Source organism: Hippoglossus hippoglossus, chromosome 13 (genome assembly GCF_009819705.1).
Source record: "Hippoglossus hippoglossus isolate fHipHip1 chromosome 13, fHipHip1.pri, whole genome shotgun sequence".
Taxonomy (NCBI): domain Eukaryota; kingdom Metazoa; phylum Chordata; class Actinopteri; order Pleuronectiformes; family Pleuronectidae; genus Hippoglossus; species Hippoglossus hippoglossus.
This window is the reverse complement of record NC_047163.1, coordinates 2597081-2621858: the sequence shown is the minus strand read 5'-3', so window position 1 is coordinate 2621858 and position 24778 is coordinate 2597081. Positions and strand designations below refer to the sequence as shown.

At 43.6% G+C, this 24778-nt stretch overlaps 2 protein-coding genes across 5 annotated transcripts in view; both read left to right on the top strand.

Annotated features, from left to right (window-relative positions):
* The window catches only part of LOC117773272 (spectrin beta chain, non-erythrocytic 1-like), a 750817-nt gene that overhangs the window by 2352 nt on the left and 723687 nt on the right, over positions 1–24778 (top strand). For all 4 annotated transcript variants that reach the window (XR_004615891.1, XM_034605032.1, XM_034605031.1 and 1 more), the window contains exons 2-22: positions 8627–8784; positions 8958–9109; positions 9330–9503; positions 13374–13465; positions 13592–13672; positions 14472–14587; positions 14681–14793; positions 15005–15192; positions 16204–16321; positions 16464–16622; positions 16737–17039; positions 17155–17305; positions 17740–17876; positions 18348–18497; positions 18920–19288; positions 19373–19587; positions 19671–19808; positions 21969–22209; positions 22310–22468; positions 22958–23088; positions 23202–23427. Coding sequence is in view for 3 of the 4 variants with exons in the window: in XM_034605032.1 (XP_034460923.1) it covers positions 8640–8784; positions 8958–9109; positions 9330–9503; positions 13374–13465; positions 13592–13672; positions 14472–14587; positions 14681–14793; positions 15005–15192; positions 16204–16321; positions 16464–16622; positions 16737–17039; positions 17155–17305; positions 17740–17876; positions 18348–18497; positions 18920–19288; positions 19373–19587; positions 19671–19808; positions 21969–22209; positions 22310–22468; positions 22958–23088; positions 23202–23427 (3558 nt within the window). In the remaining variant the exon portion in view is untranslated. The remainder of the gene's footprint in view (positions 1–8626; positions 8785–8957; positions 9110–9329; positions 9504–13373; positions 13466–13591; positions 13673–14471; positions 14588–14680; positions 14794–15004; positions 15193–16203; positions 16322–16463; positions 16623–16736; positions 17040–17154; positions 17306–17739; positions 17877–18347; positions 18498–18919; positions 19289–19372; positions 19588–19670; positions 19809–21968; positions 22210–22309; positions 22469–22957; positions 23089–23201; positions 23428–24778) is intronic.
* The window catches only part of si:ch211-14c7.2, a 432059-nt gene that overhangs the window by 43814 nt on the left and 363467 nt on the right, over positions 1–24778 (top strand). The gene's annotated exons all lie outside the window — the stretch shown is intronic.

Below are 24778 nucleotides of genomic sequence, written 5' to 3'. Positions count from 1 at the left end.
AACTTCAAATCAAATATACTGTACACTTATATATATATAAGTTAATTGAATATATTGCACCTGCCCTAAAAACACTTAAAATGATAAAAACACTAAAAGGATATAACTCATAAAAGTTTAAAAAAGGTAAAACTGGGATTAAAAGCTAAGAACCAGAGAGTAAAATGTGCCAAACAAAGTGCAAAGGTTATTGAGATGTAAGAGAAGCAAGATGTTTCCTTTTTGATAATGTGATGGACGTTGAGATGAATAAAAGCTTGAGACGTAACTTTCTGAAACAGTTCTCCAAAGTTTCATTTCATATTTAGGATGACCAGAAGAAGCCTGTTGGGGTTTGATGAATCAGATTAATTTGCAAACCCTGTAAGGATTATATACAGAAATGGGTTTCAGTGACAGTGATGAACACACACAAGAACCACAAGTCCTCACATATGATATATTATTATATATAATAATATATATTTAGCAAGTTTAACTTGAAATGTGATGCGATGACATCAATTTCTTTGCATCAGGGAGAGTGCACGAGATGACTCATTGTGGAGAATATTGATGTTTTACTAAATTTCTTCGGATGCTGCAGAGGGATTTATTTGATACTTGATTTTTAAATATCTCTAAGATATTGTTGACCTATTATGTGTGTGTGTGTGTGTGTGTGTGTGTGTGTGTGTGTGTGTGTGTGTGTGTGTGTGTGTGTGTGGTCTCCATTAGAGAAACAGAGACACAGAGCTGCTGCCACTGACTGATTAACACTGGCAGGTGTCTCTCTCTCTCTCTCTCTCTCTCTCTCTCTCTCTCTCTCTCTCTCTCTCCTTCTCTCTTTCTTTATCTTTCCGGTGATTGTTTCTCTTTTGCTCCTTCACTTTCTTTCCTTTTCCCCTTTTGTCTCTTTAACATCTTCGTCTCGTCTCTTTCTGTATATATAGAGCCTCCTGATCGTTTACTCTCTCTGTCTTTTGATTATGTCTCCCTCTCTGCATCCGTCTTAAAATCTAGCCTCTAAAGAGACGGACACTCAGATGTCCGTGATCTACTTCAGGCTATTTTTGGATCATAAGTGCAGCTAAATGCTAAGAAGGGAAAGAAACAAACAACAGAGCATCTTCATGTAAATCGTTCCTGGTGTGTTTTCTGCCACATTTAGGTGAATTTCCTGTTGGATCTTAGTTCCAGTTAGAGATTTGAAATCTTGAGATACAACAAGGACACACAATTCAATACATCCACCATAGATTTGTGTTTCCAAGGCCACAGCACTTATGGAATGATATTGATCCAGTTTTATTATTATTAATTAAGAGCCTTTACATTTCCCTGCTGGGATTTGATTGAAGGATGTTTGTAAGTGAACAGTTTCTGTAAGTTTCCCCTTTTCAAAACAAACTGTTCAAACATCTACAAAAGTCCAGGAAGCTAAACTTTCCTTCAGCACAAATCTGCTTCAGCTGCACTTCAGCACCTGAAGAGGACATTTACTAAAACAGTTTCACATGAGACATGGGAACCAACTGGTTCATGAAAGGTGACATGTTGAGTCCAAATGGAGAATCAAATCCTAGCAAGTGTTGATTTAGAATAGAAAGCTTTTATTATTATACAGAAACCACGAGATGACAGGAGGAGTGCTACAGCTCCTCTAGAGTAGAGAACTAATAGAACTATATTAATAGAAAAGGTTTTTGGGAAAATGCTCCTGCAGCTTGTTCAGGTCTTGTGAGTAAATGCTAAAGTGTCGCTCTGGGCCTGAGTGGTGTTTTTATTTTGTAGAGGTTAGCAGAGGATCAGAAAATATAACCTCTGGAAAATATGGAACTAGATTAATCGAAGAGGTTCTTGGAAAATGCACTTGCAGCTTGTCAGGGTTGGGTCATTTGGACCAAGTCATATTCTACAAACTAAACCAATCCCGTCAGTTTGTCAAGCTGGAATGGGACTTTTGGTTTTGGTTTTGTCCAGTGCACATCTATAATTTGCTCTTTTCCCTTCTTGACGACAGTGATATAGTTTTATAAATGAATGAGCTTGGGCCAGGACCTGCTCAGTCCTCGGCCTCTGAATATTCTGCTGTCGGTGAGTGAGCAGCTTCATTGCAGCGTTTTCAGGGTTAAGTGCTCGTTTCAAGGTTGCCTGGCGTTGCCGTTGTTCTGGAACGATTAGAGTATTGTCACTCTTCGGTAGCATGGAGGCATCAGGCCAATCGCTAAAAGCCAAGAACACACGTGTGGAGGCCAGACAGAGAGGATGGGAGGAGAGGGAGAGGACAGTTTAAAAAAAGGGTGAAGGATAATAAAAGGGGAGAGGTGGTGGTGGGGGGGCTGACGCTTTCATTGCACCATTGGCCTCTTGGTTTATTGTGGTTACAAGCAGCAACAGTGTAGCTGGGGATGATAATAACGGTGAGTGGTTAAGAGGTGAAAGTATTATGACTGACGCTTCTATACACACACACACACACACACACACACACACACACACACACACACACACACACACACACACACACACACACACACACACACACACACACACACACACACACGCACACACACACACACACACACACACACACACACCGCTCTCTCATCCAGCTCCATGGAGAGATCAGAGCGGCTGCTGCTGTTTCAGTGTCTGATGGGTCGGTGTCAGAACAGTTGACTCGGTCTGACGTGTGAACCTGTGGAGTCCAGCAGGACAAACCTCAGATCCAGAACCAGATCCACTTTCCAGAAAGAACAAGAAACATCCTTCATGTTCCTGCTGCTATTTCCATCACAATGTTGGACAGTTTGTGTTTTTATCACGAAAGATGATTGATGATATTAAATCATCTAATTACAGCAAAGTTAGTAGAGCTCAGCAGATTTAACAAACACTGCTGTCGCCTTTAAAAAACGAACAATAAGAGAAGCAGAATAAATGGACTACAGGCAGAATTCCCATCACTTTCATTTCAGTGCAGCTTCGTCGTTTTAGGTTTTGATCCCTGACTTCACATCCTGGCTGCTGGGAGGGCGGCAGCATTACTCAGCACTTTATTTTTAACACTGTAGTAAAGAAGCTGCATTAATAAAGCATTTGAAAATGAGTAAAATAAGACTAAAAATAAGTCTTTTTTTGGCAACCTTTTCTATAAGTGATTTAAATTTGGTTACTTTTTAGCGCAGTGTGAAGTCGATTGTCCTTAAAACATTATACATGTACACACTTATCGTACCTGACTCACTGAAGCTCACAGAGGAGCAGAGAGCTTTTAAATAAATTAAAAATAAAAATGATTGAATAAACAATGACGCATGCAGATGAGGATCACATCACAAATACACTTTATGGTTTTGCTTTCTTGTTTGCTGAAGTTTTGACTCATTGATAAAGATTTGAGCAGGAACACATGTTGGGAGATGTTGTTAGTTACTGGGCAGTCATTATGCTTTTCATTAGTTATTTATTTGATGTGTAAGGTCATGATTGACAGCTGAGACTGACGTGATTGGTCATTCGTGTGTATGTGGCGCCTAATGATGAGGCGGCAACATGGCAGCGCACATATCCAGGATGTTTTGGCTTCATTTCTGGATAGCGGGAGGAAGTTCACACGCGTCGTCCATCTTTACAGTCCATGATTTAGACAAAGATTCACTAGAATAAATATTTGGACAGTGGCATCATGCGTTTTTGGAAAAGCTGACAGTCGGGACTTCTCTGCTCCTTTGAGTTAGACAATTTTTAAAAAATAAAGCAAAAGCTAATTTCTCAGTGGATATTTAACAAATGGCTGGAATATGATTTTAAAGTTCTTTCACATTGGTCCACGTTTTGTAAATGTTGCTGCTGATGATGTGAGACTGAAAACTGAAACATCAGAATGAATTAACAGCTGATGGTCTGAATGTAGATAAAATTATTCAGAGGTCAACGTTTCTCTTTGTCTTTTCTCCATCTGAGATCTTCAGGCTGTGTGTGTGTGTGTGTCTGTGTGTGTGTGTGTGTGTGTGTGTGTGTGTGTGTGTGTGTGTGTGTGTGTGTGTTATTGTCAGATATAGCATTGATTCTCTTGCCTCGGGCTGACTGGTTCCTGAACAGCTGAGTCTGATTATTATGAATAAAGGTGATAACACACACACACGCACACACACACACACACACACACACACACTCTCACACACACACACACACGCACGCACACGCACACACACACACACACACACCAGAGCTATCCTCTGTGTTGTGAGTCTGATTGATTGAAAGACACCAGGTGGGGGAGGTTAGGCGAGGATCATGGCAAGGCAGAGGACACACACGCACGCACGCACACACACGCACACACACACACACACACACACACACACACACACACACACCACAGTGTTTTGACCTGACAGTGTGGCAGTTTGACTGTGGACTTGCAGTTGTGGTCCAGATATTGATTTTCCTCTAATCCAATGATCTCATCACATCTAACTGTGATATTATATATACTTATATCTTCTACTCTCCTTTACGTCTCTATCGTGAGTTTTTCTACCTCATACAGTCGTTTTACAGCCGACAGCCGAGAACCTGCTGTGGTCAAAATGTCACTCTAAGTTTCTCAGATACGTTTAACTCTGCATCTCTCTGTTTAAACCTCTGCTGACCTCATGGTTTGTGATATCACTTCCGTCTGCAGTGGCTTTGTCTGCAGCCAATCTTGATTCTGGCTCTCACACCCTGTGAAGGGAAATGCTGGCGAAGGACTTTACCACTCAGGAGAATACAAGTGAAAAATGTGCAGGGGTTTTATGAGAGTTAAACACTGGGCTGGTTGCAGCGTATATCAGCTGGTTAGCATGCTAACGGCAGTACATGCTGTTAGCATGCTATATAAACTGTTATTTCTTCACAGTTTATTTATAATCTCAGTTAAATGGTAAATGTTTTAAACTCATAATCACACATGGTTATTAAATAATTACACTGTACCAGTTGCAGTGAGACAAAATGTATCCATAATCTATTATAAGCCATTCAGTTATTTAACTTTTTTAATTAGCAGTGTTAAATAAATATATTCTATTACAAATAAAACCCTTAAAAAGCTCATGAAGATTGTTCAAAGTTTTAAATCATTAATGTATCTGTTGTAGTTGTTCAATCAAACTATCAATCACACTGCACCATTTTACAGGATTTCATCATCAACATCCCAGAAAATAACAAGGAAACAACTTTTGACAACAGGATGTGAAAAATGTAAAGCAATCACAACTGCTATGTATCTTTATCCAAATCTTCCTGAGAAGGAATCGATCTTGACCCCGTTTCACATCAGAACGAAGCACTAACATTTTAGCGAGCTAGCGAGTCGCTGCTCTCGTCTCTTATCTGCGTCTGGAGACAGTTTCCACAATATTCCACACACACAATATTATTACAATAATTCACTTTCTGCTTTTGGACACTTTCATTCATAACTTTATAGATGATTTCTCAAGAAAATAACCATCTGATTAATCTGCAAAATAGTTGTTTCTCCAGTATGTACTGCATTACTTCAAATACTTACTAATACTTAAAATACTCCTTACACTGTTTTGTCTGGAACTGGTATTCTACTTCCTGCACAGTGGGATTAGCACCTAGCACATAGCTGCACACAAGCTGATGTTGTCATGATTCTGTTTTTTCTTTTGTGTTGGGTTCTGCTGCAGTCCACCATCTGCCTCCTCATCCCACAGAAAGCACCATAATGTTTGGCTGTTATTCACTCCAGGGAGAGCAGCTAAGTGCATGAGCACAACTACCCCTCCTCGCACCGCCGTGCAGGACACCGTGACATTTACTCGATATGGCTGCGTTGTTTTCCAGTGGTTTAGGTACAGTGACAACTGTGAGCTCGGGTTTTGTGGCGGTGGAGGAGGAGGAAGAGGCCAGAATAAAAAGAGGTGGAGGACAAAGAGATTTACAGCAGAAAGGTTGAAGCAGAAAAAGTCTGAACCCTTCACAGCAGCGTCAGTCCCACGGAATCGCTTCGAATCTTTCACTCGAAATCATAATGAATCAACCACCAACTCATAATCATTGAGATCGTTTGATCCAGTTTTAATTAATGTAAACATGTGATACAAACACACATCCTGCTGTTCAGACTTTCATTAATTTCACATTAAACCTGTGAATTTTGCATCGGTGCATCTGCCTTTTTAATTTATTTGATTGCTATCTGTGTGTGTGTGTGTGTGTGTGTGTGTGTGTGTGTGTGTGTGTGTGTGTGTGTGTGAGAGAGAGAGAGAGAGAGAGAGAGAGAGAGAGAGAGAGAGAGAGAGAGAGAGAGAGAGAGAGATGGGGGGAAGGGAGAGGGCTGAGGGGGATTGAGAGGGAAAGGACATTTTTCATTCTGTGTGCTGTGTTATCTTACAAGGCATTTCAAGGACAAGGGCTCCTGTGGTGCAGAGAGAGGTGAGCAGTTTTTGGGCCTTGAGAGATCCCAACAAACATCTGATGGGGGGGGGGGGGGGAAGAATACAAATAGATCTTGATAATTTCTTTAATTTCAGCTGCAGTTGTTTGAATATGAACTGGGAACAGAAAAGAACCAAAGTGTAACAGATACATGAGCCTGTCACAGACATGTCTGCATCAGCGTTTTACAGAATAAACGATGCAGAAAATAATTTATCCATTCATATATTATACATAAGAAGTAGGCTTGTTTCCTTGTTTATGGTTAAACAGTAAAATAGAAAGCCTCACTTATATTTCTTTGTCATATTGACATCTTAGGAACCAATGCATTTAAAAAAATAACAAAATAAAAGTGCCTGCCGCTCAAAAATGTGGCCCTTAACAAAATGATGGGAACTCGTCTTCACAGTGTATTTCCCTGTTCTTTTTGAAATGCTGAAAACAATCAGAAGTCACAGAGAAGTGTAAATAAGAAGCTGCAGGACGTTTCCATCATCACATTTCTAAATCAGCTTCGTCCCTCGGCCCGACGTGTGGAGACGCTCAGTGAGGACGAGGGTGTGATTTCCACAACACGCAAACATGGATTCCTCCAGCGTCTGCAGCTTCGGAGAAGAGCACCAAATGGCACATTTCATATCCTGTGGGCACATCTGCTCTTTACCGGAGAAACCACTGCCCGTGTTTTCTATCTGTCACGTGTGCACGACAACATGAGAGGAACTGACATATTTACATGTTTAAACCTGTTTACGTTATAGAGAATAAATGATCTATAAAAACCTTTTTCAGTAAACAACACACAACAATGTCTTTCACAAACATGTTTAAACATGACTGAATATCCTGCTCTGTCTTCTGCTGTTTAACAACCATCATCAATCACTACAACTATTTCTTATATCGTTCTTTTTAAAAACATTTTTAGATTTAATTTAATTCAATTTTATACTATTATTTTACCTGTATTTATTCTGTATTTGTGCTGCTGGAATATTCACATTTATCCCATGGGGATCAATTACCTTCCACCTTCCCATCTACACGCCTGCCTGTCTATCCTACCTTTTTACTAACTAACTAACTATGGGCGTCACTTGACAACGCCCAATGGTCATGAACCATTTAAAATACACAGATTTTTGATTTTAGAGTCAATACAAAGACATATTTTCCTTATATCTGCAGCCTTACAAAACGTAGCTGTCAGGCTTTTCAGGCCTGTAGACACAAGGATTTAGAATTTTGCCGATTTTGCCGATTTTCTGACGGTTTCCTGAGACACCCGGTGTTTTGTCTTCTTCTGCATTTGGATGTTTTCGAATGTTTCCCTTTCTTACCTCTCACGCTGCTCCGTGTGATTTCTCGGTGAAGTTATTTTGGTCGTCAGGTGTTCAGCCGTCAGTGGAGGAGACAGGAGAGATAAGAGAGACAAATCATTTTCAGTCTGTCTCCCACCGTCCTTTGGATCATCAGAGAGGTTTTATTTTAAGCTGCTCTATTGTGAAATGCTCAGATTCTAAGGACAGGTGCTGCATCATTCACGAACAGGAAGGAATGTTTCTTCATGGACTCCTGAGTAGTTTTCTCTTTTTGCTGTGACTCATATTTTTTGTACATTCAGTTAAATTGGTTATTTCTCTCCGTGAATGGTGAGTGTGAAGTCCAGTGAACGTGTGTGAGTAAATTGGGGTTAAAAGGTGTGTGAAGTCAGTCAGAGTTTACGTGTGAAGCGTGAACAGATTCTCAGCCGTGTGGATTAGTTCGATGGTTACACAGGGATGACGAGAACACAGCAGTGACACCCGTCCTCTTCATTCTGTCCAGATCCTCCCTGGGTGAAGCTTTATTTTTAAGGCAGACAACACAGACGAGCTGATTAGAGTCCGACAGTTGGTCCATATGAATCGTCCGAGACAGACATATCTGCATTTATGTTTGCCAGGATGAAACCTTTTATTCTATATGCAGAAAACATGCCACAAGCCTTTTTTAAATATGTATATATTGACTGATATATTGGCATCTGCCCCCTAAATCCATATCAGTCTGGCACTAAAGCTGATTTTGATATTTACCTTTAATCGGTGTTCATATGGCTTCATGTCTCCTGTCTGTCTGTGTCCTCTCTGCCTGTCTGTTTGACCTGTGTCCTCCTGTGTGTGTGTGTGTGTTTCAGGGCGTCGGGCGCGATGGCCAATGCCTCCCCAGACCTGGACAACGCGGAAGCCCAGCGCCAGCTCAACAACAACAACCGACCAATCAGCTCCGGGTTCTGGGAGACGGAGTGCACGAGCTCCAAGCTGTTCGAGTGCTCCCGCATCAAGGCCCTGGCAGGTCAGAGGTCACACACAGATTAGCACACACCTGCATTAGATGGTATATTAGTACACACTGTCGATTCTTTTGAAGTAGTTGTGTTTTGCTTGTTATGTTATCCCAACTGTCTCATCTAAAATCCAGCAGCCACGTTGTTCTTTCCTGAAAGCAGCTTCCTGTGTTTCTCTCAGATGAACGAGATGCGGTGCAGAAGAAGACTTTTACCAAGTGGGTGAACTCACATCTGGCCAGAGTGTCCTGTCGTATATCTGACCTCTACAACGACCTGAGAGATGGATACATGCTCACCCGACTGCTGGAGGTGCTCAGTGGAGAGCTGCTGGTGGGAAACACACACACACCATTACCAAATTATAATGGGCCTTGTATTACTTTATTACACTTGTACATTAATGATTTGTTTCTCCTGTACTTCACCCTAAAATGTTTGCTGATGGTGATAATATTAATGTCTGTGTTATGTATCCTAATGTTACAGGATGCTGTTTGTAGTATTTTAATGATAAAGTAGTGATTGGGCCTGTGTCTCTGTCTCGTCTCAGCCGAGACCGACTCGGGGACGTATGCGGATCCACTGCCTGGAAAATGTTGACAAAGCGCTGCAGTTCCTTAAAGAGCAGAGGGTTCACCTGGAAAATGTCGGTTCCCACGACATCGTGGACGGAAACCACCGTCTCACCCTGGGCCTCATGTGGACAATTATTCTACGCTTCCAGGTAAACACCGTCCAATATACAACACCTGGGTTTTATTAAAACCATCGGATGACTTGTTATCGCAGCTTGCGATGTGAGTTACATCTGGCGGAGTCGTGGCCAACAGCTACAAATGACTTTTTCGGTGTTACCATTGAGGACATTGTGATTTTAGTAATTGTCATAACAAAAAATGCTCCTTAGGATTTCAGTCCTGGTTGTTTGGTGACACCTGTGGCTGCCGCGGTGAGAGCAGCTGCAGAATGGGGAAGACGCGGAGCAAAGGGCAGAAAGCTGCAGGGCGTGTGGAGGCTTCAGTTCTCCTACTGGCCACAGGCTCTTCATCACACATGCTGAATTAAAGCGTAGTGCTAACATAGCTGATTGATTCAGTACTTTGTGTTTCATGTGAACGCTTCACAAAATAAGCTTGTTTCGCCAGTTGAGCACTTTTAATAAGAACCAGCAGAAGGAAATTGGTTTTCATGAACAGCTCTGGCTACGAGAGGGAAAGATGGATCACATGCTGCATAGATCTGGGGAGTCCAGCATCAACAGAGCCGACCCCTTCCCCTAAAGAACGGTGGTCGGGTGTGATGTTAGCAGCGTCCCGTTCGTTTCATATGTTGGATTATTCCTGTGAGGCCTTTTTGTTGAGTTACTTCCACATGTGCTACATGCCGACGCTCCGGGATGCTAAAATCAGCAGTGGCTTCATTTAGGATGAGCTGCCAGCGCTTGTGTTTGTCACAGCTGCAGCATCATCAGTGTGCGACGGTGACAGACAGCAGGGTTTGGTGGAGAAAGCCTGAAAGTCACCCAGGGCTCAGCGGCAGTCGCCTTCTAGTCTGCTCTTCAACAAGGTCACACACACACACACTCTCTGTCTGTCTCTTTCTGTCTGTCTCTCGGTCTTGTCATACGTACACCCATGTCCTCACATACTGTCACACCCGCTCACACACACGTGCACTGGTTTCCAGGCCTTAGCAGCAGTGATACAGGATCAGTTCCTGCCATGTAAGTACAGCAGAAGCTCAGGGCTTGTCTTCATCACGCTTCAGTGCTACAGCGCGGCCGCGGCACGAAAGGCTTGTTTAGCATTTTTCCGAACCCCTCTGGAACATTCACGGTGCACAGCCGCCTGCTGGCTGTCTCCTGGGACTCCGTATTGTCCTGCTCGGCCTGGCTACCTACCACAGAGCACATTTAACAGCACTGCAAGCGGAATTAGCTCATGATTTGTTGGGCGACCCAATGATATTCGGGTTATTAGTTCAGTCGACGCTAGAAACAGCATTTACAGTTTTAGATCTGCACATTTCTCACAGATCTGCTCCACGACGTTATGGTGTTGTCGGTTTAGCTGAGCAGCTGCAACCGCAGAGTACAGTCTGCAGCAGTCTGCTCCCCTGAGCCGCCAGTCGATGGCCTCTTCAATTTTGCATGTGCTGAGAAAGGAGAGCAGTGAAGGGGACTGATGTTCACGAGTGTGTGTGTGTCTGTGCGGATGCTCACCATAGACTGTATATAAAGATGGACAATATGTCTCCACTTCCTCCCAGTGGACAGAAATGAAGCTGATATCATATATTTGGAGCCAGAATCGGCATCGTAGTGATCATGGGGGGGGAGCCATGGTAACGAAGAATATGTTTCTAACTAACTAGTACATACATAACTTAAGTGTTTTACCAAGTATATCAGTGTCCACATATCTTATTCATTTACATAAGTAATGTGAACATGTAATAATCATAATAACTGTATTTGTGTAGCACTTAACTAAACAAGGTTACAACGTGCTTCACAAAATACATGGCAAAGGTATTCAATTAAATTTTAAGCCCCAAATCATAACATAATAAGAAAATATATATAAGAATATAAAATCGAGAAACCAACAATTCCCACAATGAGCAGGTCTTTTCATTAACTGGGAGAAACCTCGAGGACCAGAGTCCATGTGGGCAAACATCTGCCTCGACTGGTCGGGGGGAGCGGAGATAAATGTGGAATAAATTGAAAATGATAAAGAAACGTTTTATAGTTTGCACTCCAGTGACATTTTCTTTTTCCAGCTATAACCATGATACTAACAGACTCTAAGGTTTGATCCCAAATCCTAAGATGTGTGTATCGGGTCAGTAGCTGCCCCGTTCGCCCCTTCCTCCGTGGTGAGAGAGGGAGTTAGCTTTGCCCAGTCAGCAGGTATAGGACCCAACCACTGCAGTAAGTGAAACTGCACACAGGCAGAAAGAGGGAGAGAGAGAGAGGGGGAGAGAGAAAGAGAGAAAGAGAGGGGGAAGAGGGCAGAGGAGTGACAGGCAAAGGAAAAGGTAAATCCCGAATGCGTTTATAGAACCGTACACAAATAATAACACAGTGTTATTATTTGCAGCAACTTCAATTATAGTGTTTGTTTGGCTGGGGGTCCTCTTACTGTGTGTGTGTGTGTGTGTGTGGTTGGGGGGGGGGGGGGGGGGGGGGGGGGGGTGTAATATATGCATGTGCTTTCTCACAGATCATTGCTCTTTACAATGAACCTGAATCAAGACCCATTGGTCAATGTTAATGTCAAATTGACAAGATGCATCATACTTTATAATAATAATAATCCTATTAAACCCAGTAGACTGTGTTTTCTATATCAGCTCCCTCAGTGTTCGCATATTTGCATTTAAGCATTTAGCATTGGGTCATGAGAAGTAATGAGAAATGGGTTTTACATAAAAAAATTAATGTTGATAATGTAATAAAATGGCCCTTTAAATAAATGTCTACGGTTGAAATTATTTCAACTTTCTCCAAATTCAGATCCTTTCAGGTGTTTCTTTGTTTATTCATAAATTATGTCTCTGCAGCTGAAACAACGTCTTGTGCCAGTTTCTCTCTCTCTCTTCAGTTATAGTGTGTGTGTGTGTGTGTGTGTGTGTGTGTGTGTGTGTGTGTGTGTGCGCGTGTGTGCCATGTTGTTTCTAACGACGTGGGTAGCAGCTGATTCGTGGGTGTCAGGTCCCCAATTACCTTGGATCATGTCACTGTGACGTGATTGGCTGAATGGCTGTCACCTCTCATCAGGCGCTCTAATGGCTCTGAACTTCGTCTACACGCTGAAATCGCTCTCGTCTGTTTTACTGTATTTCTTTCTCACTGTGCGAGTTCACTTCGGCGTTTCAGGACAAAAAGTCAGGGTTTCGTGAGGATCTGACTGTGATTGGAAGTTCTGCGCTGATCAGAGTCTTTATGGGTCAACTCTTAAATAACAGATCTAATCACTGCTTATGATCTATTGATGTGTGATCATTTCAAATCATTTGACTCAACCACAGTTTGCTCATCAGTCCGCTAACCTTCACTGGCTGGATCCAAATTAACTCCTTCATTCTCTCCTTCTCTGCTCCTCATACTTACTACTTACTAATATACTTCAGACACTCAGTATTTGACCCTGTAGTGAGAGGTAAACTGAAATTGTAAATACTCAACAGTCACTGACAAGTGTATGAGATACACAGTATTGCATTGTGGGATTTTTAGCAGTTAATGTCCGAAGACAATATATAAATTTCCTGCTACAAATTGTGACACTAAAATATAATGTCAGCAATATAATATATATATATATATATATATGTAATGTGGCGTATAGTAAATAGGAAGTGAGTCTATTTGCTAAACATTGAAACTACTAGACCCAGTTTTCAGCAGCTGACAGATAAATACTCGAGACAGACCTCTGTGGATTTCTGATACTGACATCTCTTTGCAGGTTTATTGGCTAACGAGTAAATACCTGAACTGTGAGTGTATGAAATCAAACGGTGTCGGGTCTGTGTCACATTGTCTCTCTCGTCAATGCTGAACTGTCGCTGTTGTGTTTCCTTTCAGATCCAGGTGATCAAAATAGAAACGGAGGACAACAGAGAAACTCGCTCTGCCAAGGACGCTCTGCTGCTCTGGTGCCAGATGAAGACCGCAGGGTGAGCACTGGGATCCTAGAGACATGCATATACGGGGAAATGTCACGTTTAACGATGAGTTAAGTTGATATGTCAGTGTTATGGTTCTCCTCGGTTCATATTTAATGAAGCTTCTCCGTGGTCCAGGTACCCTGAGGTCAACATCCAGAACTTCACCACCTGCTGGAGAGACGGCCTCGCCTTCAACGCCCTCATTCACAGACACAGGTGATAATTACTTTTAACACATTACTCACGATTATAATTGGAAGCTGCAACTGCTGTCAACCATAAGGTGATTCAACAACTGACGATTCAGAACACAGACACACAACGACGACTGTGCAATATTTAAGTATTCAGCCCCCACTGTTACTACGTATTTATATGTTCTTATGTCTTGTGCTGAGTATTCTTATTTCACTACTGTATTTTCTTTTATGAATACACATTTTATCCTATTTTGTGTATTTATCTTATTACTATTTCACAGCTTTTTCTTTACTATGGAGCTTCTCTGCAAGTTTTTCACATGATCATAATTAATGGGTGTGAACTTTATAAATTATTTTTCAGTTTTCCTTGATTTTTATCTGAAAAAAAAAACAGCCGCAACAAGCAGAACATTCACACTGTGGTGGTTTGATTTAATTTTGATTTAAGTTTGATTTAAGTTTGTCACCAAACCAACCACACAAATGTCAACAATGATCTAAACACAACAATAAAAAACACCCTATGTCCAAAATGGGAGAAATGAAGTGACCCAACTTGCGGTGGGGGGGGGGGGGGGGGATGAGTGAAAACATCCAATAACACAGTGTATCATGGGCAGTTACATAATCAAACCAATATACCAGCTCCGAACAGATACAAGATTGACCATTCTCATAACAAATTGTCTTGTGCAAACTGGGTGATCATCAAAACTCACGTGTTTGTGTTCAGGGAAAGTTTTACAGTAGAAGAGGTTTGACCATCAGAGTCATGAACACACGATAAAACCTGATCGCTTTTCTCCCTGCAGACCCGACCTGATAGAGTTCCACAAGCTGACGCGCTCCAATGCAACTCATAACCTGCAGCAAGCCTTCAACATCGCAGAGCAGAACCTGGGCCTCACCAAGCTGCTGGACCCCGAGGGTGAGAGTGTTTAACTGATCCTGGCTCAGTTAGAGCCCATTAAACCTAAAGTTTAACGGATGTTTAATACTCTGCTTCCTTCCTCTGGTGCAGATGTAAACACAGAGAACCCAGATGAAAAGTCGATCATCACCTATGTGGTCTCCTACTACCACTACTTTTCCAAGATGAAGGCTCTTATTGTGGAGGGCAAGAGGGTCGGCAAGGTAATAATCTGTGTGAATCCACATCAGGCTAACACAGCACTGGAGCAGCCTTTACTTTGAAAGTCAAAGGACTCAGGCTGAAACACGGCAATAATTGAAGAGAGAAAATCGGAACAACAAAAGAGTTCAGAACATTTTGTTGTTCCTGTCTTCCACCTTCTGCTTCATCATAACTCTGCACCCCCGCTCTTCCTCTTTCAATCTTCTTCAGGTACTCGAGAACTGTGTCGAAGCCGAGAAAATCATCAACCGCTACGAAGCCCTGGCGTCAGACCTGCTGGACTGGATCGAGAAGACCATCGCCATCATCAGCAACCAGAAGTTTGCCAACTCGCTGACCGGAGTTCAGCAGCAGCTTCAGGCCTTCACGACCTACTGCACCATCGAGAAGCCCATCAAGTACGATCTGTTTGCTTCTGTACGATCCGTCCTGCGTTGAGAATATTGATTTATACATTGATCACCAGGGTTGAGGCGCAGAGGTATTCGGTTCAGTCCCATTTATTATTACTTCAAGCCCTATATTCCATCTTGTTTTATTATGCCTGGTGATAAAGTTTACAGATTATTCAACTCACATTGTTTTAAATTCAAATTCATTTACTGAAATACATGGAGCCACAGCAGCGACGTTTATTCCCAGAGATCATCTGGAGAGAGACGGTGAAACCTGTATCCACAGCTGATGAGTGAAGGTTTTACTTCTCACAGATAGAATCAACTTTTCATCTGTTGTTGCACTTGTCTCATGAGGAGTGAAACAGGAAGTGACCATGTGTTGCTGTGTTTAGATGCAGGCATGAAACTGCATCCAACACGGAACCACTGAGCCTCGAGCTCTGAGTCCAGCCTCATCAGGATCAGTGTTACTACACACAGGCACAGCCATGATGATACACACACACACACACACACACACACACACACACACACACACACACACACACACACACACACACACACACACACACACACACACACACGCGCGCATATGCACAGTCTATGATGCAATACATCTTGTTACACTCTGGGTTAATGTCCAGTTGACTCACTTTGCACGAGTCAAGTGTTTCTGTCCAAGACAAATGACCGACAGTTCAATTATGATTTATTCAGAATGCAAGCACACTGCACACGCACACGCACAGACACACACACACACACACACACACACACACACACACACACACACACACACACACACACACACACACACACACGGTCCTTTACCCAGAGTCCTCAGAGCTCACGCTGCGTTGTGTCCTTGATCAAGACGCTGAATCCCTGAATAACTTTGTGGCTGCAGCTCGTTTCTTTGACCCAAGTGTTTTTATTTTAGGGTTTCCTTGAAAAAACCGGAAGAGAAGAGGTCACAACAATATTCTAAAAAGTTTTTCGTTTCTCACTCAGGTTTCAGGAGAAGGGAAATCTCGAGGTTCTTCTCTTCACCATCCAAAGCAAACTCAGAGCCAACAACCAGAAACCCTATGTGCCTCATGACGGGAAGCTGATCTCAGACATCAACAAGGTCCAACAGCCATTTCTATTTGACGTCTCAAGTCTCTGATTCATTCAGAGGGAAACCTGCAGTCTAACTTTGACTGTTTAACCTCTAGTGTTTTTCATCACATTGCCGCCAACTAAAGTCTGTTTTGTCATTTCCTGTCCAGGCCTGGGAGAGGCTAGAGAAGGCGGAGCATGAGAGGGGTGTGGCCCTGCGCAAGGAGCTGATTCGTCAGGAGAAGTTGGAATTGCTGGCTCAGCGCTTTGACCACAAAACCACCATGAGACAAGCCTGGCTCAACGAAAACCAGAGGCTTGTATCACAGGTAGGGGTCTGAGGTTCTGAACCAGAACTCAATCCTCTCTGGACCACTTGTCCTGCCGTCCTTTCCTCGGACTCTCTCGTTCAATTTTCTCTTCTTCCTCGTCTCCTCCTGCAGGACAATTTCGGCTACGACCTGCCAGCAGTCGAGGCGGCAATGAAGAAACATGAGGCCATAGAAGCGGACATCGCCTCATATGAAGAGCGAATCGGAGTGGTGGTGGAACTCGCAGCAGAGATGGAGACGGAAGGATACTACGACATCCGACGTATCTTGGCTCGTAAGGAGAACATCCTGGGGCAGTGGGCTCTGCTGAAGGAGCTGGTGGCCGGGAGGAGGACCCGGCTGGAGAAGAACCTGGCCATGCAGAAGACCTTTCAGGACATGGTTTACATGATCGACTGGATGGAGGACATACAGGTATGGAGAGGAATGCAGAGAGACTATCATCTTGTATAATTAGTAGAAACAGTTGAGAAGAAATTAAATTCTCATTTGTCCTCTTGTCCCCTCCATCCCTCTGCGTCCCTCTCAGGTCCAGCTGCTGTCAAAGGACTTTGGGAAACATCTCCTGGAGGTGGACGACCTGCTGCAGAAACACAGCCTGCAGGAGGCAGACATCGCTGTGCAGGCTGAGAGGGTGGAGACGCTCAACACAGCTGCGCTCAAATTTACCACGATAGAGGGTACACACACACACACACACACACACACACACACACACACACACACACACACACACACACACACACACACACACACACACACACACAGTTATATCACTTTTAAACTATTTATTTTGATCTGTCTGTAGCTATTTACACTGAGATGTTGCAGAACAGCAAAGTGAAAATGATCTGTTTTGAATTCCAAGATTCCCAGAACACTTATTAGTATTAAACATTGATAAGAGCATCACACCCTTACAATAGAGCTTCAGGTTTTAGTATTGAACCCTTATAAGCTTTTAATGATCACTAAGATTTACACTATTTGACCTTGAATCAAAGGGAAAATAGATTTCTGGAAACCTAATATCAATAAACTCAGTGTATGTTTTTTGTCTGATATTCCAGCTCAGATTATCTCTGGGCATTAACCTAATGTTGTGGCCCCTCAGGTTACCAGCCGTGCGACCCTCAGGTGATCTGTAACCGGGTCAACCACGTGTCTTCCTGTCTGGAGGAGCTCAAACAACTGGCAGTGAAAAGACACGCTGAGCTCGAGGAGTCCAGACAGCTCTGGGCCTTTTTTCAGGTGGGACGCTTTGAAAGGTTGTGTTGAATATTCCCCTTGAGCTGAGGGGGCGTTACACTCGAGTGTTTGTTGGAGACTTCAAACAGTGGAAACCTGCTTCTTTCACAGCTCTTTTATATAAGAATTCGAAGGGCATACGAAAAATGTCTTAAACTTCATGAAACCGACAATTGTGTGGAGCTGAGAAAGGAAGCAGGGTTCTTCTCTCTAACTCTTTATTTCATTTATAAAACAAATTTGTCACTTTTCATTTAAACAACCAAGTGCAACACTTTGGATGTCAAGAGAGACCATGTGCCATTAACTTAATGTATTAACAATTATCACGCTTCCCCCATCTCTATGGCCACTGGCTCATTTTTTATTTCATTAAATATATTTTTTCTTAGGTTAGTTTGTGAAACCTGTATGTTTTTTGGTGTTTAAAAGTACAAATCTAAACTTAACGAGTACGTGCGTGTTCTACTGCAGGAGCTGGAGGAGTCGGAGGCTTGGATCAGAGAGAAAAGCTCCATCCTGGGAGCTCAGGGCTACGGGAAGGACCTGAGCAGTGTGCTGAGGCTACTACAAAAACACAAGACTCTGGCTGGAGAACTGCTGGCTCACCGGTCGCTGCTGCAGGTGTGTGTGTGTGTGCGTGCGTGCGTGCGTGCGTGCGTGTGTGTGTGTGTGTGTGTGTGTGTGTGTGTGTGTGTGTGTGTGTGTGTGTGTGTGTGTGTGTGTGTGTGAGTGTGTGTGAGTGAATCAGCACTTGGAATATCTGCAGTACCTGGAGTTTCTGTTCCGAGCTCCATGTACGTCAGTAGAAAGATTCATTAGCAGTTGTGTTTAGATGTGAGGTGCAGTACCAGATGAGTCATAGGACTCAGTGTTAATTCTTATGTTTTCTCAGCTCTTTAAAGTTTACCACTAAAACACTTTTCAGACCATGATAATCATTTGGTTTTAATTCCTTTTAAATTAAAAATCACCACATTAAATTTGAAATACTGGCCACTGCTCCGTAACGTGTGTTTTCCCTCCATCCTCCCCCACTCCTCCAGAACACCATGAAGAGAGGGAAGCAGATCCTGAGCGAGAAGAGCTTCGGCACCGCGGGGATCCAGGAGCGCATCATGGAGGTGAAGGGGGAGTGGAAGCAGCTGGAGGACCAGGCAGCGCAGCGTCTTGAACACCTGCAGGAGGCGCTCCACTTTTTCCAGTTCTCCACGGAGACAGACGACCTGGTGGTCTGGCTGCAGGACGCTTACCGCCTGGTCTCCAGCGAAGACTTTGGACATGACGAGTACTCAACTCAGTCCCTGCTGAAGAAGCACAGAGGGGTCAGCGAGGCTGTCGACAAACATCGAATGCATGTGGTGACGCTGCGCAAACACATGGTGGCGCTGCCTCTGCGATACCGTGACCAGGAGGTGGGTGAGGGGTCGAAGATGTATTTTTTTGTCTTTTAATTTACCTCTTAATGTAATTGTTCCTCTTTGCTCTCCTCTGTGCAGGAGGTGCAGGTTCGTATGGCCGAGGTGGAGCAGCTGTACACCGAGGTGGCTGAGGTGGCCGTGCTCCGACAGCAGTGGCTTCACGACGCCCTCGCCGTCTACCACATGTTCAGTGAGGTCAACGCCTGCGAGCTGTGGATTGATGAGAAGGAGCAGTGGCTGGACAAGATGGAGATCCCTGAGAGGCTGGAGGACGTGGAGGTGGTGGCACACAGGTGAGGAACCACTCTTATACAATATTTCTATTTATTGTAATTGCAGTGACAAGCCCTCACTGCATCAATGCCCTTTGTTGTAGGTTTGAGAGTCTGGACCAGGAGATGAACAGCCTGATGGGAAGGATCCTGGATGTCAATCAGATAGTTCAGCAGCTCCTGGATGGATGTCATCCGTCTTCTACAGAGGTCAGAGGTTGTCAGGACCATCTCAACTCCAGGTACGGCAACAAAACTGCATTTACAGCTTTTACAAATACTTTTAGTAAACATACCAGCGCTGAACAAGAAGTGCTCTTGCTACCACGAATAGAAGATCACAGATTACAATGACTACATCACTACTGATAATACTCCCTCAGTGTCGGAGCCCGTCAGCTATCGACTGAAAACAAATTAGCCTTTTGGGGCAACCGACAATATTGTTGGATGGAGACATCAGATATTCAGGCCAAGATTCAGGCCAAAACATCTTTTGTTCACCGTTTCACTGTTTGCAATCCCACTAGTTTCTTTTATCACATGAGTCTAACATTTCTCCACGTGAAACAAACAGTGATACTTCTCGTAGGCGTCTGAGATCCAGACAACAGTTTAAGTTAATTAACAGCTAACTGCAAATAAATACATATACATTTTATAAAGGTCTCTGTGTTCCACTATCTCCGTTATGGTCCAGTACCTAGTGACGGCTGCTGTCACCTAAAGAGTCGAGAGGAGGTGCTGAAGGTATTTTCTAGCTCCTCGGTGGTAATAGTACTGTTTCAACTGTCTTCTCACCAACGCCTCACGTCCTCTCAGCTGCTGTCTTGTAGGAAGATGCTGGACTTCTGCGTCTCCTCTGGTCTTTCCATCAGTGCCTGAGATGTAAATGTAAAATGGCAGCAGACACGGTATCTCTTCTGTGCATCTGCTGCACCAGTCCCCCGTTATCTGGCTCCCTCTCTGTTTGTCTGGCATGTTAATCTATGGTAACATCCGGCCAAGACCACCCTGTGAAAGGACCTGGCTTTCTTCTCCATCTCGGTCATATTCACTGACCACTGGTGCGTCTGGCAGCAGTGTCCACGGCGGCCGGGTGTCCATGAATCCCACGACCTTGGCATGTGGCGGGTCTCAGGGCGACCATCTGTGCTGGCTGCCTCAGTCAAGACGAGGCGAGAGCAGTTTTCCCAAAAAAATTAAAACAAACACACAAAATAATCATCGGCTGGTATTCATGATTAAAATTCAGATTCACTTTTTCTGCATAATATCACAATATCAGTTGAATATAAATACATAAATGCTTAAAAACGAATTGTGCGTCGAGTTTATTCACCTCTACGTCTTTTTATAGATACACCCACAGAGTATAGGTCATATTTGTGAAGCAGCGACCGGCCTCATTCACACCTAAACGCTGCTGCTGATCTGATCTATGAGACGACTCGTGCAGCTCAGTGTCACCGAGCTGTTTTCCGTCCGGCCTGCTGAGCGCTCTGTCTGCCTCTCAGTGACGCTGCCATTACCTCATTACAGTCACAAGGCTGTGTGGGTGTGGGTGTGTGGGTGTGTGTGTGTGTGTGTGTGTGTGTGTGTGTGTGTGTGTGTGTGTGTGTGTGTGTGTGTGTGGAGACCTGCTGGTCTGGAGCAGAATCAGGAGAACATATTGTGTGACGATATGGTGAGCAGACGAGGCCTGGGCTGGAATCAACCATCTCAGAGAAACATTAACAGTTCATAGCAAGTCATCGTATCAGTGGGTGTAACGTGTGTTTTAAATATGATGCAGCTCCTCTCTTCTCAAAGTCAAAATAACTGACTCAGTTTTGTGTTTCATAATCAGCAAAAGACCCAGAGTTACGAGAGGGTGGTTAAATATTATCGGCTGTTTTTAGCTGTAATATTTTTAACTCCTGACACATCTGCTGCTCGAACAACTAAATTAGAGTCCTACAGTTTTTACTTATTCAAAACTGATTGTTGTGATGCTTAAACGAATATCCTCTTTACCCGAGGCTCTGTTATAACACACACTGTTTGCATCGGTCACTCATAATATATCACAATTAGTCATTGGTTAATTATTCATTCATAAAACTTTAATACATGAAGTGAACATAATTAGCGACTGAGTTGCGTGGAGTAGATTTTCATTGGCACTGGTGAAAACAACAACTCCCACGATCCCACGCTGCTTCACGACGTCATCAAACTGGGTCTTTGTTATTGTTCTGATTGAGAGACCCCGAGCATATTGTATGTTTAGTTCTGCACATGAATAATCTCCAGTAGGTTGTAAGAATAAATTACATTTGTCTTCACTTCCCTCGTGTTTCTTCATCCCTCCCAAATGAAATCTTCATCATCCCTCTCTCCTGTCCGTCTCATCACACCAGGTGGAACAGCATCGTGGAGCTGGTCGAGCAGAAGAAGGATCAGCTGGACGCCATGTTGCGTCTGCAGAACTACTTGCTGGAGTGTGCAGAGATCAAGTCTCAGATCCAGGACAAGAGAAAAGCCATCGACTCCACCCAGTACGTGGGCAGTGACCTGGGAGGAGTCCTGGCTCTGCAGAGACGCCTCTCCACCATGGAGGGAGCCCTGTCTGTGCTGGAGCCCAAACTGATGCATCTGCAGGTTCGGAAATACTATAGATGAGTTCTGTTGTGTCCCCAGATATAAACAGCTGAATAAAAGGCTACAATCACATTACCGCTGTCTGTGTTTGGTGATGCAGGAGGAGGCGGAGCATCTGGCCTCGGTTCATTCCGGTCGGACCATGGATGTTCTCGTACCGTTCGATGGCATCAGCCTCGAGTGGGAGGAGCTGAAACGCACCCTGCAGGGATGCGAGGACTCGCTGCTGGTGGCCGGCCGGCTGCAAAGCTTCATACAGGTACACAGGGATAGTTCATGCATAAGGGAAAATAATATATTTCTCTGATCAACCCCCCGCTGATAATCAATAGGAACAGGATGTACCTGACATAAACAATAAAGCCACATTTTAAAATCACCACATGTAAAAACACACAACCCGTGCTCCAGAGCAGCAGAAACCTTACCTATTGCTTGTTTAATTAAAACATGCTTTTTTTATTTACAGGGATAGTTTAATCTTTTTTCACATGAAACAAGGAAACTGCTTCAGGGCAAGAGAAAAACAACAAAGACTGAAAAATGGTGTTGGATAAATTGTTTGCTTGGTGAAGTAAACTGTAGGAAACTGTAGTTGCTGCAAACTAAGAGGCAGTAATCTGGACACAATTTTGCAGGACCTGTCTTTAATTTCATCGTCTAAGAGAGAACACGTTATTCCAGACGTATGCAGGGTACCAGTAGAATGGATGATGTGTAAATGGTGCTGCTCTCTCCCTGCTCTCAGGACCTGGACTCGTTCCTCACCTGGTTGGTCCAGACCCAGACGGCCGCTGCCTCCGACCAGCTGCCCAACGACCTGGAGGAGGCCGAGAAACTCATCAACAAACACGCTGCCCTGAAGGAGGAGATAGGACGGTGGGCGACTTAATGGTTTTGATGGTGTTTTATCCGTAACCCAATCTTCCTGAAAGACCCTTAAAACTCATCAGATCCTGAGAAAATGATGAATGGGGACTTTCTCTTTGCAGATATGAAGAGGACTACGAGCGCCTGCAGGCCATGAACGAGCTGCTGGAGTCCGAGGAGGCCCCTCTGCCTCATGCCGCTCTGCAGCAGTGGCTCCAGAAGCTCGATGTCGGCTGGAATAAACTGCTGGAGATGTGGGAGAGCAGGAGAGAAGTTCTGGTCCAGGCTCATATCTTCCATCTGTTCCTGCGAGACGTTAAACAGGCTGAGTCCTTCCTCAATAACCAGGTGAGATGAAGAAAGAGAAACGGACGACGTCATTTGAAACAGACATAAATGAGTCTTAAAAACCTGAAACCTGAAATCTGGTGCCGACGTTCATGTTCCCCAGTGGATGAATCTTAATGACTGTGATCATTTAACACGTTAAAGCTTTTACAGTGTAAAATAAGTCCTTGATCCACTGTTCTCAACGACTCCTTGTGACGACGTGATTGGCTTCCTGTGTGACAGTGCATCACCACCACATTACCTGATGTGCACGTTAGCAACACCTCCTTTATTTGCTGCAGCTGCATCACAGGAATCTGCTTAACTTCAGATTTGCACCGTTAGAAAAGTTGTGTCAAACGACGCCTGACGACCAGATGGAGGCAGCTGCTGTGTGCAACATGTCTGATGGGTTCTTACGGCTGCTGGTTTTTACGCAGCAGCTTTAAGGTGACGTTTGTCAGAGCTCGTCTTGCTGCCTCTGATGCAGACACACATCATCCTTTGCTCCACTTATATATTCCCTTTTCCTCTTGTGGTTTCTTTTGATGGTGGAACTACAGTGTTTACTGCAGCTGCACATGAGTAGGGAGTAACACAGGGCGGCTCAACTAAAATATACTCACATGTCAAACTGAAGCGAATTGAGGGTCAAAATGAGGCTTCATGTGTTCATGTGTCTGCAGAGCGCCTCTGTAGTTTGTGATGTCGGAGCAGGAGCAGTGGAGGCAGCAGCTTCTAGAAACTCTAGATCTACATCATGTTGAAGTGTCAGAGGACGAGCTCATGTGTGTGTGTGTGTGTGTGTGTGTGTGTGTGTGTGTGTGTGTGTGTGTGTGTGTGTGTGTGTGTGTCTGTGTGTTAACAATATACAGTGCGATGCATGTAGGTCTGAGTAAATTATACATCTTCCCTATTGTCTAAAATGTGTTCGTGAGTCATAGGTTAGTAAACAAGTATCATACTCTCAATTTTAACTGTTTAAATAATGTAGTTGTATCATGAATAAGGTACAATTATCTTAGTTTAACAGAATAATAGTTTAACAAAATATGAAACATTTAGAGGGATGAATTAGTAATAGAAACAAAGTGCAGACTTTTTTATGTTATGAACCCTTTAAAGTACACAAATTACACATTGTTAGTAGTTTTGACTGAATGATGATTATCTTCTTAAGAATATAATTATAATTTAGTTTAATACTCTGATGTAAGGACGGTAACATATCTACAGACTCACCTGAGTCATGTGGTTCAGAAGAACAGTGAGTATCACAGAGGTTTGTTTTTCTAATCTGAAATGTCACAGGCAGAGCTGCCCCTGACCTGCGCGTGTGTGTGTGTGTGTGTGTGTGTGTGTGTGTGTG